Source organism: Lepidochelys olivacea, assembly GCF_965140295.1.
Source record: "Lepidochelys olivacea isolate rLepOli2 genome assembly, chromosome: 5".
Lineage (NCBI taxonomy): Eukaryota > Metazoa > Chordata > Testudines > Cheloniidae > Lepidochelys > Lepidochelys olivacea.
The window spans coordinates 27,949,623-27,964,074 of NC_140415.1; the positions used below are offsets into that span (position 1 = coordinate 27,949,623).

Below are 14,452 nucleotides of genomic sequence, written 5' to 3' on the forward strand. Positions count from 1 at the left end.
TAGTTATTTTACAGTCAGTAATATTTTATTTATCATCATGGAATAATTAATCTAGTCTTGGAATTAAAATGACTGTTTGCCACTGATGTGTTTAAAAACTACTTCCTTCTATCAATGGAGATCACTTAGTCTGTAAGATAATAGCAGTATATGTATCTTTATATATTCCCCACTCTCTACCCACCTGGGTTTTTTCACAAATATAATATGGTACATTCATGGGGTTATCCCAGTGAGCAAAATACATATAGGTTTAACCAACAAGGTCCTCTAGCCTGCATTTGCATATGGATGCAAGGATCCCACTCACACAGAACTCATTGCAGAATCAGGGTCTAGTGACCTATTATTTCAGGCTCCAGTTTTGTGAGCCTGCAGTTCAGTTCCTTATGTTACAAATTTTAATGCAGTTAACCAACTACAAGGTATTTGAGTGATTAGCCTCTTAGTGGTAAGGATCAACTTTCAGGGTCCTTTCCCTATTGGGGGCGAGTATTTCATAATGATGAAACATTATTGAAAAGACAAAATCTGCAGTTTTACCGGTATCCAGTCATCAGGTATAGTAATGGCAATACTAGCATCCGATGAAGTGAGCTGTAGCTCACAAAAGCTCATGCTCAAATAAATTGGTTAGTCTCTAAGGTGCCACAAGTACTCCTTTTCTTTTTGCGAATACTAGCATAGTAATTCTACCAATCTTAATTAGACCTAAAGTATAGGTCTTCCTGCTAGAAAACATATATTATAGATAGATGATAAATAAACTATTTTGTGAAGTGCTTTAGTCCATTCTTTCCAAGGTGCTGAAGAAAAGGTTGATCGCACTGACCTTGAAGAAGAAAGAGTTAATGGCACAGTTGATGGCATTTATATTTCTTGGAAGGCCACAAATGCATTTGATGGATACATTGTCGATTGGTGCAACTTTCCGAGGTCCCAGCATTGTGACTTTCAGTGGAAGAGATTCGATTTCAACACCTCCAGTTGTTTTATCAAGTCAGGTGAAAGCAGAACAATTCTTTATTAAGATGTTTATGCTGCAACTCTTTGTTAGGGCATTGAGTGGCATGCACCTGAATTTTAGGAAACAGATTCTGGGAACTCAATTATTAAAATCTAACAACTGCCCAGTGTGTCAGTTTTTTCTTTCACAGAATCATAGACAGGTAGGGTGGGGCAAGGACCTTGAGAGGTCATAAAGTCCAGCCCCCTGCACTGAGGCAGGACCAAGTAAAGACCATTGCTGACAGGTGTTTGTCCATCAGGACCATCTGTGGTATTGTTTTGTTTACTATTTTGATCAAACACCACAAACAGGTGGTCAACATTACTAGGGTTAGCTGGGATTTGGTTTAAACACCTCCAGTTGTCTTACCAGCACTAAGTAAGAGCTGTGTTTTCTAGGGCCTCCTTTTGGCAACTTCAGTGGTGCAAGATCAGGATTTTTAATGAATTATAGAGCTCCATATAAATCAAATGTGGTTCCATTTTGTTACCTAAAACTACTGAAGCTTAATTTTTTAAAAATGGCTTTATTATTTTCTAGCTGCTTTCATGCCTGGGGTCAGATACAACTTCAGGGTTTATGGATCTCTAGCTAATGAAGATTTTTTCCTGGGGAAGAAGGTTGGGTATACCAAAGAACTGGGTAAGCTGAAAATATTTTACATGTGTACATATTTGCTAAATGGGGCTCATGAAAATAAAGGGGAGTTCTGTAGCTGTACTGTCTTTTCTCTGCCTCCTTGCACTAACTACAAGCAATGTTTGACATACACAATATTGCTTCCCCCATTCCCATTGCATATATTTAATAAAACACTACAAAATGGCCTCTGGTGACTGCTATGAGGCAGTTTGGTTAGTACAGATGTCAGGAAAACAAGAGTCCACACCAGTCAGGAAAACTGAGCTATAACTACATTAGCAATAACTATGATTAAACAGTTGTTTCTGTGCATGACGTAGATGGGTCCACAGGTGTTCTGTGGTACCAGGAGGCTTTCAGGAAGAACAGGCTTAGTTCAGTTTTTATTTGAAAATCAGTGATGTTCAGTTTATAAACAACGCAAATTTAACAAGAGGCAACAGATGGGAATTCAGGAGCAATGCCAAGTGGGGAGATAAACTTTCTAGAAATCAAACATGTTTGTCAATTTCCTTCCTTCCAGCTCCTAGACTTAACCCTCAAGGGGAAATAGCTGAGATGACTTCCCATACTGTGACCGTAACTTGGGATTCTTATCCCGTAAATGAGTCACAGCCTGGATTCATAAGAGGTTATCATGTTTATGTGAAAACCATGGAAGAAGAATGCAGTTTGAAGGGATCAGCAAAACATGCTCTTTCAGGTAATTGATTCTTTGAACCCAGAAAGCTGCACACCCATCAATCCATCACATGCTGAAATGTGTGAAAAGCTGCAGATTTTTTGCTCAGGAGATCAATAAATTGGAGCCTCCTGAAAAGTTCCTCACACGTACATGTTAGGCAGATAAACAAACACACTGGGGAATAAATGGAATGATGTTGACCTCTAAAGTGAGGTAGCTGTTGCCTTCTCTCCAAGAACTGAGTGTAGAGTGCTTTTAATTGACAGAAGCAGGACTCTACCAATATACAGAAGATTACATAGGGCCTCATTTTGTAGGCCATTATGCAGGGAGCTTCCATTGACTTCAAAGTGCACTTCACAGGTGGAATGGCTGCAGTATCAGCTCCCTGTGCGGCACTGAGTTTTCATCTCTGATGAACTGAGCTCTGGCAGAGTTTTCAAAATTCCCACTCATTCTCTTTTTGGAAGATAGACAAAGAAGCTGCTATCAGTTTTATTATGACAGTGGGGATTTTTTAGAGGTAGTTGGGTCCGATTTGTGTGCTGATGTTTTCATAGCTTTAGGGTTGTGGCTCTGTGAAAATTCCCCATTTATTCCATTAAATGAAGATGTGCGTAGCTCTGCTCTACACAGCCTGTTTGTCTAGTGGTGAAGCTGACCTGGGGACTGTGTTAAGCATTTGCAGCATGGAGCTACTTGGCATATCGTCTCTGATTTTCTTGTCTCACATTGAACTCTACTCGAGATGACAAAATTTCAGTGCAGCCAAATTCTCAGACCCTCCCACTGAACGCAAAAAAAAAAATGTTTATTCTTACCTGTTGATTTCTCTTCTCCAACATGGACCGTGTCCTGATTCACCATCTGTAGGTCCATTCCCCTCTTCTGAGGGGACTGGTGTCAGGTAAAGCTGCGTGTCTGTGTGACCCTGGGCTGTCAGGGGCCTGCCCACCAACATCCTGTCAGAATAAGATTAACTGTGGAACAGTTGGCACTACTGTAACTGTACATACTTGCAAATATTCCCACCCAGGAAGGGTGTAAGAGCAAAGCCCAACCACCTCCCCATCTGAGGTACTGATTGGGGCTGGGGCAGGGGGGTTGTTATCTCAGGCAGAACCGGCGTCGAGGCTGGGAAGGATGAAGGATGTGGCTAAGAAACACTTGAAGTGGGAACAGATTGCTAGCCCTGGTTTCTCTGTGTCCTTTGTATTGAACGCATTTCTGCCTCTCAGCTACCAGTAAGGTGTTGCGGGGTGGTGGATGGAGGGTGCAGAGAGAAGAAATGGACAGAGGCAGACCAAGAAAACAAAACCTGCTGAAAAGCTACTAGCAAAAGGTAAGTGAATTGTGGAAGTGGAAACAGAGTTCGTAGCTTGGCAGGAGCAGAGACTTCTGACAGGAAGTTGGTGGCTGGTCCCCTATTGGATTGGCTCTCTGAGACACACTGCTGCTGCTATCTCCAGTCCAATCAGAAGAGGCACCATCCAACCCAGCAGTAATGAGGTAGAGCAGAGATTCTCAAAGGAATGTATTCTGTGGGGGTATGAGAAGCCGCTCTGCCTTCAAGCTGGGAGGCTTCCAGGGAGCAATGTGCCACCCTTACTTCTCTGCTGCTGCTCGCGGCAGCGCTGCCTTCAGAGCTGTGCGCCTGGCCAGCAGCTGCCATTCTCTGCTCTGCCTTCAGAGCTGGGCAGCAGCATGTGTATTTGTGTGGTGGGAGCTGGGAGGACGTAAAGGACTACAGACACAAAGAACGGGGACGCGATCAAATAAATCTGAGAACCACTGAGCTAAAGCATATCCCCCTTCCTGAAAGGCAATGCATATTAAAAAACAATTGAGAGTAATGGTTTGTAACATCTCCTTTGATTATAGATGGTTCAGTCCTATGTAAATACACTATAGAAAACCCAGAAGAAAAGAGATACGTGGTGAAACACCTGATGCCAGAAACAACATATGCACTGGCAGTTAAAGCTTACACTGGAGGAGGAGAGACCCCCATTGATGCCTATATAAACGTAGATACACTACATGACTGTGAGTTTAGAAAATGAAAATATGATTTGGAGGAGCCAGCAGAGGAGGGGGGCAAGAAGGGAAATTAGCACCTGTCACTGCTGGCTTGTTTTCTAAAAAGATTAGGTAGAGATGAATGGATTTGAGAAGGATCCCAGTTAGAAGATTTATTAATGGATGCAGTCAAATAATACTAATTGCCAAATTAAATGTTATAGTACTTGAATAGCTCCTTTCACCCTAGAAACATTGCCGCATATTTAAAGCATTTTACCATGTTATTTAAACCTCATAATCCCCCTGTAAGGTAGCTAAGCAAATTTATACTCACTTTGCAGATAGCAACACTGAGGCTCATTTATAGAATGGAACCAGTGACAGAGTTGAAACGAGAACCCAGGAATGCTGACTCCTGGTCCTCTTCTCCAAATATTAGAGAGGAATTTTATTTAGTTCCAGCTAATTTTATAAACTATAGAAGAATATAAAACTTAGCATATATTGGCTGTTGCTTTCATGACCATGTAGCTAATTTTTGTGCAAATAAGAGCTCTAGACTTCTTAACACTGGTTTGTATGAAAAACTGGCTTACAAATCCACCAACTCTTGCATTCCATGCTAGATGTGACCAAAGAAGGGTTGCTGCATTAGAATCATGCTCACTAACTGTGGCCAAATTAGACATCCAGAAAAACAAAAGTAATTAATTACTTACCTGTAATTCTGTTCGCTTGAAGATATCACACCAGAATCTCACTCTTGGGACTTGTGTTCCCAAGCTGAAACTCCCCAGCTTTGTCCTCAGAAGAGGTGGAGAGTGGATTAGTGCATGAGAGCCGTACATTTTACACGGAGCAGCATGCACTACCATTACACCTCAGTGCCTAGACCCTCCCCGACAGCTAGTGAATTGTATGTAAAAGCAAGGTCTCCTAACCAAAACCAGTGAGAAGTAAAATAAAAATCCATAAACTAACACTTAAAAATGTCCCAAGAGAAGCCATCCCTTCTGTCCCCCCTTGGTTAATTTAATATCAAAACTCAATTTCCTTCTTCGTTACACCACTGCATGACTCCGTTGGTAACTGTTGTGGACACTTAAGCTCTGGGGACTCACTTCGGTTTGGTGCTGAGCTCCCTCAACTCCCTTGCTTTGGCACTTGGAACACTGTAGTATTGGGGCCTTTGGCCCCCATTAACTAAAGCAGTTAAGCATGTCCTTACGTCCTATTTACGGCAATTCTTTCTTGCACAGGGATAGATGGACTAGAGATGTTTAAGTGCTTTGCTAAGTAAGTGTCTTCAGTGCAACCCCCACCCCCCACCCAAAAATGTAATTTTTACATTGATGTAACCATTTCAGTGTAGCACCCTAGTGGAGACAGGGCACAGGCAGGTTTTGCTTCAGTGTAGCTGCTTGAGGTAACTCCTAGAGGGACATGGGGACTGAACTTGAGCAGTTACATCGAGGTCAGAACTACCCATGCTTTGTCTCCATTGGGATTTTACTGCAAGATAGCAATCTCAGCATAAAAACACGCCTTTTTTTGCTGTGAAGACATAGCCAACGGGAGGGTATTTATTTACATAGCTACTCCTTGAAATCTTTGATAGTTAGCAAATCAACTCAGGTAAAATGATGGTGTCTGTAAGTAAAAGGCAATTAAAAAAATAAAAGGACTGGTAAAGCTGAACTTTTGGCAATAAAAATAAATGCCAAAAAATACATGTGTTCACTTATAGATTTGCAGGCCAGAAGGGACCATTATGATAATCTAGTCTGACCTTCTGCATAACGCCGGGCACAGAATTTCATCAAGTGATTCCGTTATCAGCTCTAGTGACAGGTAGTCGAGGTAGAGCAGATCTTTTAGAAAGACATCCATGCTTGATTTAAAGATGATCTTTTATCCCAGAAGCTCTAATTGTATTGATTCAAACAAGGGAAAGTTAGAAAACTGTTTTTTGAAATACTATTTTTCTTTCATAGCAAAGATTTACCTTCCAGTTCTGCTAGTGATCATTCCTTTTGTAGTAATAACTGCTGTGTGCTTCTGGAAAATCAAGTGGTAAGTTCATTACAATACATTTTCCTTCTGTAAATAGAGAAATGGTCTGTTTTAATTCAAAATGGAGTTGTTGTTTGTCTATTTAACCCCCCTTCATAATACCTCCTTCATTTCTCTCTTTGAGCGTCTTAGTAAGCGGATGCCCTGAATATTTGGCTTGCTGTGGTGTATAGTACATGGCATCTCCACTTATTTCTGTAAGAATCTTAGCCCTGCTGTAAAGGTGAAGGGAGAATGAATGCTGACAAATGAAGAGAACAAAGTTTACTTGTTTGTCTGTGTTTTTCTAGGGTGAAGGATTGCTGTTATCCTGAAATTCCCAATCCTAACAAGAGCCAAGTCCTCTCATTTAATGGATTAAAGGTGAAGTCATTAGACAAATCCAATAACTTTAATTTTTCTATTCTCAAACTAAGGTCCAGCAAAATGTATTAGAAGAATTTTCTTTCTGTATTGACAATTATTTTTAATAATGATGCTCATTTTACAAATGGCTTGTCTGATTAATTTTACTTTTGGTTGAAAAAAGTCTCCATTTTCCATCGACATGACTCTGTAGTGATTAGTTTACGCTTTGAAGTCTGTCTTTGCAAGGATAGGCTCTAGACAGTTACTTCAAAAGTTATAAAAGCTCTTTCCACACTCTCAGACCTGTCAGAGCAAAGTCCTTCTAATGCCCTTTGATATCTTAGCTTTCAAAATTAGAGCTTAAATTTGACTATTCCTCTGAGACATGCACTACATCTTGACTATGGGAGTCCAGTAAACTATGCATGATTGCTGCTCCCTCTCCTGATGTTTGCTACAGCAAGAAGTTAGACTTCTGGGAGAACTTAACCTGCCAATGTTTATGTTCCTTGTGGATTTTTAGAAGGACAAGCCCCCCAGACAGGTTTAACACAGTCAGGATATGTCTACACTTACAGAGTTTTTGCGCTGTAAGTTTCACCAGTGATAGGGAACTGGTGAAAGTAAAGCGCTGGTTTGTATACTCACTCAATTCCTCAGGTGTCAGAGAGTGTTTACACTACCAGCACTTCCATCGCCAATGAGAGCAGCGCTGTAGGGCAGCTATCCCACAATGCAGCTCTCTCAATAGGTCTTGTCGGAAGGGGGATGTGCGAACGGAAGGCATTCTGGGTCCCGTGCTGCCGTGCTTCATGTCCCAGCAGCCCCATTACTTTCTTGTTTCTTCTGTGGCATTTTTTAAAAAATCTCCTGCTGTCTGGCTGCTTCCCCCGTCACATCTACAAACTAAGGGAAAGGGAGCTTCAAACGTCCCAGGGCTTACAAGGGAAGGGGCAGATGTCTGTGTGTCAGAGCAGAGGAGGTGCTGAACAGAGTGGTCGCTTTTGGAACTGTGGGATATCCTTCGGAGGTCAAAAGGGGTTTACAATAGTAGAATGTGTCTTCACTTTCACAGCAGCGCAAAAAGAACAGTGGTAAGAGCTGTATGCCTCTCGTGAAGGTGATTTTGTTTTTGCAGTGAAACTTCTGAGTTTCAATGCAAAAAGTCATTAACAAGTGTAGATGCTCCCGTGGTTTTCGCGCAAAAAAGGGACTTCTTTGCACTTTAAATGGTAAGTGTAAACATACCCTCAGTTGTAGTCTTAATTATGGTTTGCAGTGTTACATGACGGACACTAATTTAAGAACTTGTACATCTGTTCAAAGGGGCATGGTCTCTCATTGCTCAGCAAATTTCCTCTGTTGAGATGAGAAAAAGAGCTCTCCAAAACTGTCTTGTAATTAGATCCAGCTGAAGATCAAACTTCCAGCGAACTAGAATGATGTGTATGCCCTCCCCCTCTGATCCTATACATCTTGTAAAAATTCTGACTATACCGAATTTACTCTACATTTCTAAAAATGCTTAAAATAATCATTCCCTTTTCACCTAGTCAGTGTATTTTTCATTGTTCTAAAGTAACTGTCTTCTCATTGCTCTGCAGCTTAATTCTGAAGCAGTACTGAAGCTAAGTGACTGCATTCCTGATACTGTAGTATTGGAGAATACATCAGAAGCCAATACACTACAGCTGAGGAGCCATGGGACTATTTTAGAAAGTGAAAGCAAAGTTATCAATCCTTCCTGGGTGTATTTTATTCAAAATGAAGTGGGAAATTTGATGTGCACACAGTCGGCTCCAGAAGCTTGCACTTCATTTGAAAATTTAGCCTATTCTTCCCAGACTGCACTTGGTTCCAGCCTCTATCAGAACCTGTGGATGTCAGAAAAGAGTGAGCCACAGTTGTCTATCTTGTTGTACCAGCCACAGCATTACATTGAAATTCTGAGTAAAGACACTGTCACATCATTAAGAGAAATCACTGAGAGAGAAGGTAGTTTGAGATATATTTCACAAATGGAAGTACCTCGTTCTGAGGCTAAGTTGAGTGATTTGCCCCATTTCACTGAGCCCATAGAACATTCAAGTTACAAAATACAAACAGTCTTGGGTTCAGAGCTGGTCACATCTACATCTGATGAAGGCATTCAGAGTCAGGACAGCTCTACTTCTAGCAACTCAACAGCGTTATTGCTTCCAGGCCGGCATTAAAAACTGACCTGCACATTTAAACAATCCATATGCTGCAGTTCAATCAGAAGTTAAGGGCATTAAGTAGGAATTATAGGGTGAGATGGTATGGCCTGTTGTATCTACACATTCAGATCACAGCTGTCTCTTCTGGCCCTAAAATCTATGAATGCGAGAGATAAGATGCACCATGATTTGTGCAAGGTCACTAAACTACAACAGAGAACATTTTCATTCTCTGATCACAGCCAAGGGACACCCTTCACATGTATTATCCGGCATGGACTTATTGCATTGCTGACGCTAGCATAGAAGGCATGTATTGTGAACCTCAGCATGGAACATTACTCCTAACTTTGAACTCCCTGGCTTTGATTGGTTGGGGTCAGAATGTTAGTTAACTGTGTTTATTTAATTTTCCACATAACAGTAATAAAAAAAAATTGCCATGAAAGATCAGCTGAAGCCTTCATTCTGGGGGCTAAGTGTTTAAAGGAATTTATTGTGGTACACAGCACTAGCTGCACCTTTGACCCTTCTCTGGGCTCTCTGAGTGCACCCCTTCAGGTGCTAGGGCATGGGGCCTAGCACCACCTGCCTCTAGGGGGAATCCCATGATTCTCTCACTCTAAGACTGAATCTCAGGCAACAGCCCTCCTTCTGTGTACCAATCATGATTGCCCAACTGGGTTCGGCCTTGCAAACCCTGCAGCAACTCTGATCAGAAGTGAATATCAGGACCCAGAATGGCCTTTTCAGAAACAAAGGATTGTTTCATCTCAACAGTAGAAACAAAGCATAACAAGAGCAAGGGTGTTTTAACACAAGAATTACATACATCTCAATTTTACCTAAGCTTAGGGCCCAGGCACCCTCACTTCTGACTGCTGAGTTCAGTCTGCAGCTCAGCCCTGGTCTACATTACGAGTTTAGGTCGAATTTAGCAGCATTAGATCGATTTAACCCTGCACCCGTCCACACAACGAAGCCATTTTTGTCGACTTAATAGGCTCTTAAAATCAATTTCTGTACTCCTCCCCAACGAGGGGATTAACGCTGAAATCGACATCACAGAGTCAAATTTGGGGTAGTGTGGATGCAAGTCGACAGTGTTGGCCTCCGGGAGTGCTCCATTGTGACCGCTCTGGACAGCACTCTCAACTCGGCTGCACTGGCCAGGTAGACAGGAAAAGCCCTGCAAACTTTTGAATTTCATTTCCTGTTTGGCCACTGTGGCAAGCTGATCAGCACAGGTGACCGTGCAGATCTCATCAGCAGAGGTGACCATGGAGTCCCAGAATCGCAAAAGAGCTCCAGCATGGACCGAACGGGCGGTATTGGATCTGATCGCTGTATGGGGAGATGAATCTGTGCTATCAGAACTCTGTTCCAAAAGACGAAATGCCAATATATTTTCAAAAATCTCCCAGGGCATGAAGGACAGAGGCTTTAACAGCAGTGCCGCGTGAAACTTAAGGAGCTCAGGCAAGCCTACCAATAAAAACCAAAGAGGCAAACGCCCACTCAGAGTCAGAGCCCCAGACATGCCGCTTCTATGATGAGCTGCATTCAATTCTAGGAGGTGCCCCTACAACTACCCCACACCTGTACGTGGACTCTTGCAAGGGAGTCTCATGCAACAGGGATGAGGATTTTGGGGACAAGGAAGATGAGGAGGGGGAGGTTGAAGATAGCGCACACCAGGCAAGTGGAGAAACAGTTCTCCCTGACAGCCAGGAACTGTTTATCACCCTGCAGCCAATACCCTCCCAACCTGGGCTTCCGGACTTTGAAGGCAGAGAAGGCACCTCTGGTGAGTGTACCTTTGTAAATATAATACACGGTTTAAAAGCAAACATGTTTAATGATTAATTTGCCCTGAAGACTTGGGCTGCATTCACGGCCAGTACAGCTACTGGAAAAGTCTGTTAACGTGTCTGGGGACGGAGCGGAAATCCTCCAGTGACATCTCAATGAAGGTCTCCTGGAGGTATTCCCCAAAGCCTTTGCGAAAGGTTTCTGGGGAGGGCAGCCTTATTGCGTCCTCCATGGTAGGACATTTTACCGTGCCAGGCCAGTAGCACGTAGTCTGGAATCATTGCATAACAAAGCCTGGCAGCATGTGGTTCCGGTGTTTGCTGGCATTCAAGCAACATCCGTTCTTTAGCTCTCTGTGTTATCCTCAGGAGAGTGATATCATTCATGGTCACCTGGTTGCAATAGGGGAATTTTATTAAGCGGACATTCAGAGGTGGCCGCTCCTGCTGGGCTGTTTGCCTGTTGCTGAAAACAAATCATCCCCGCTGTTAGCCACGTGGTGAGGGGAGGGGTGAAGTGATCATCCCAGAAAATTGGGCGTGGGGAGGGTTTAGTTGGGTTTGTGCTGCACGTTAACCTGAAAACATCAGCCCCTCCTTTTAAATGGCCAGTGTGTCTTTTTCAGTTTTACTCTCCCTTTTTTTCCCTCCTGCAGCTGCAAATGTTTCAACGCTGCCACTAGCATCTCCGTCCCAAAGGCTAGCGCAGATAAGAAGCCAAAAAAAAGTACTCGTGCCGAAATGTTCTCTGAGCTCATGCAGTCCTCCCACACTGAAAGAGCCCAGCAGAATCTGTGGAGCAGACAATGTCAGAGTCCAGAAAAGCACAAAATGAACATGAGGACAGGAGGGACACGTGAAAGGACAAATGGCTGGAGCAACAGGAGAGGTGGCAGCAGTGTGATGAGAGGAGACAGGATGTAATGCTGAGGCTACTGGGGGGATCAAACTGATATGCTCCGGTGTCTGGTTGAACTGCAGGAAAGGCAGCAGGAGCACAGACCACCACTGCAGCCCCTGTGTAATCAACTGCCCTCCTCCCCCAGACGCCCAAGAACGCAGTGGGGGTGGCCCCTCCGGGCACCCAACCACTCCACCCCAGAGGACTGCCCAAGCTACAGAACGCTGGCATTCAATAAGTTTTGAAGTGCAGTGTGGCCTTGTCCTTCCCCCCTCCCACCCCTCCCAGGTCCGGGCCCACCCCTCCCAGGCAACCTTGGCAGTTATCCCCCTATTTGTGTGACGAATTAATAAAGAATGCATGAATTTGAAACAATGACTTTATTGCCTCTGCAAGCGGTGATCAAAGAGGGGGGAAGGGAGGGCGGTTGGCTTACAGGGAAGTAAAGTGAACCAAGGGGGTTGGTTTTCATCAAGGAGAAACAAACCAAACTGTCACACCATAGCCTGGTCAGCCATGAAACTAGTTTTCAAAGCTTCTCTATTGCGCAGCGCGCCCTGCTGTGCCCTTCTAATTGCCCTCGTGTCCGGCTGTGCGTAATCAGTGGCCAGGCAATTTGCTTCAACTTCCCACCCTGCCATAAACATCTCCTTACTCTCACAGATATTGTGGAGCACACAGCAAGCAGTAATAACAATGGGAATATTGGTTTTGCTGAGGTCTAACTGAGTCAGTAAACTGCACCAGCGTGCTTTTAAACGTCCAAATGCACATTCTACCACCATTCTGCGCTTGCTCAGCCTGTAGTTGAACAGCTCCTGACTACATTCTGCATAGACTACATGATAATGCATGAGGTGTTTACAATGCTCATAACTGCCATGGTGAGCTGAGTGGGCTCCATGCTTGCTGTGGCATGGTGTCTGCAGGAGAGCAGAATTGCAGGGGAAGCGGTGGTTTGGATGACCAGTTTTGCAGACCTATTGCACTGTCTGCTGCCAGGACACAACAGCTGAGCGGGCTGCACGCTTGCCATGGTATGGCGAGACAAGAGCAGCCGAGCAGAGTTGCAGCGGAAGCGGCAGATGACAACAGTCATATAGAGGACCTGCGAGACCACCAGGAGAGCAGAGTGGAAGTGGAAGCGGTTGCAGCCCTACTGCACCGTCTGCTGAAAGCAGTATGGCGCCCACACAGAAGAAAGGCGCGAAACGATTGTCTGCCCTTGTTTTCACAGAGAGAGGGGTGACTGACGACATGTACCCAAAACCACCCACGACAATGTTTTTGCCCCATCAGGCATTGGGAGCTCAACCCAGAATTCCAATGGGCGGTGGAGACTGCTGGAACTGTGGGATTGCTAACCACAGTGCAACACTCCAAAAGTTGACACTCGCCTCGGTACTGTGGACACACTCTGCCAACTTAATGAGCTTAGTGGGGAGACACACAATTGACTGTATAAAATCGCTTTCTAAAAAATTGACTTCTATAAATTCGACCTAATTTCATAGTGTAGACAGTGCTTGGTTAGAGACCTTCATCAAAGCCTTCTTGAAGAAATTGAAGATAAGCCCTAGAAATCCAGGAATTCTGGCTGCTTCATGTTCTGCAAAACTTGGTCCAGACAGAGTATGCTTTCAAGGTTGATAGTCTTCTAGATGAAATAAGTGATCTGATGACTTTGGACGACAGACCCAACAGTACTAGTGCTTCCCTTTCCAATAGGAAGGCTGTTAGATGCAGCCAGTTTGGTCTGGATGAAGCAGAAGACCTTGTGAGAGGAAGTCCTGTCTCTTTGGAAGCTGTAGTGGCAGTACTATTTCAGCTCTAGTCCAAAAACCAAGGTCTCCTTGGCCAATGTGGGGTTACCAATATTACCGTCACCTGTTCTCATTTTATTTTCTGGGCCACGTTCCCTAATAATGGGAAGGATGGAAATGCAGAGGGGGCCCTGTGGCCGTCTGTGTGATAGTGCATCTGTCTCCTTGGATCTGGGGTCCACTCCTCTGGTGAAGTACTTTGATCTTGTCACATTCATGTGTTTTGTGAATATGTCAGTTGAGGGTAGGCTGAAAGATTGGACAATTAACTTGAAGACTTCCTGATACAGGCACAATTCAGAATTGCTCACCTTGGGCCTGCTGAGCCAGTTCACCTTCTGGTTCAGGTCTCCCTTTACATGCGCTGCCCTCAGAGAGACGAGAGAGTGCTCCGCCCATTACGTGATTTCCATTGCTTCCATTGCTCTGGCATGTAACCCTGATCATCTTGTTCTCCTGTGGTTGTTCACATATGTGACTGTGGTCATGTTATCCGACTGGTTCCTCTCTAGGCTGGAATGAACCTTGGGTAAGCTCAAGCTTGACTGCATAGTTCTATGAGCTATATGTTGTGGGTCCTTTCCTCCATGTTGTAGATGTCTTGAGCTGTTTGGGATGCCAGGTGTGTTCCCCTGCCCTCCAGACTGTCATCGGTTGTCAGGATCAGGGGATCTGGAAGGCATATGTGCATTTTCTGGCAGGCATTGCCCTGGGCTGACCACTGATTTAAGGAGTTGATCACCTGTGCCGGAATCCTTATTTGATCTTTCATGTATTCTGGGAAATGGGTTCCATACCTTGAAGATGAAGCCTTGAAGGCACCTGATGTGTGATTATGCACAGCCCTGTCCCATGGAGTGATCCCTACGCACAATACTAGAAGGCCTAGCAATTGAATTTTCACTGCAATAGTGGGCGCTCCTGCAGTTCCAAAACAATG

General features: G+C 44.0%; 1 protein-coding gene across 9 annotated transcripts in view; it reads left to right on the top strand.

The window, feature by feature from the left end:
- The window catches only part of OSMR (oncostatin M receptor), a 68,839-nt gene extending 56,817 nt beyond the window's left edge, over window positions 1–12,022 (top strand). For 8 of the 9 annotated variants that reach the window (XM_084628475.1, XM_084628476.1, XM_084628473.1 and 5 more), the window contains 8 exons: window positions 804–1,004; window positions 1,550–1,651; window positions 2,175–2,354; window positions 4,218–4,382; window positions 6,353–6,431; window positions 6,722–6,794; window positions 8,384–10,784; window positions 11,445–12,022. In XM_084628475.1, the coding sequence (XP_084484601.1) occupies window positions 804–1,004; window positions 1,550–1,651; window positions 2,175–2,354; window positions 4,218–4,382; window positions 6,353–6,431; window positions 6,722–6,794; window positions 8,384–8,992 (1,409 nt within the window). In that variant the 3' untranslated portion in view covers window positions 8,993–10,784; window positions 11,445–12,022. The remainder of the gene's footprint in view (window positions 1–803; window positions 1,005–1,549; window positions 1,652–2,174; window positions 2,355–4,217; window positions 4,383–6,352; window positions 6,432–6,721; window positions 6,795–8,383; window positions 10,785–11,444) is intronic. The other variant, XM_084628480.1, reaches the window with a different exon arrangement.
- Window positions 12,023–14,452: the final 2,430 nt, after the last annotated feature.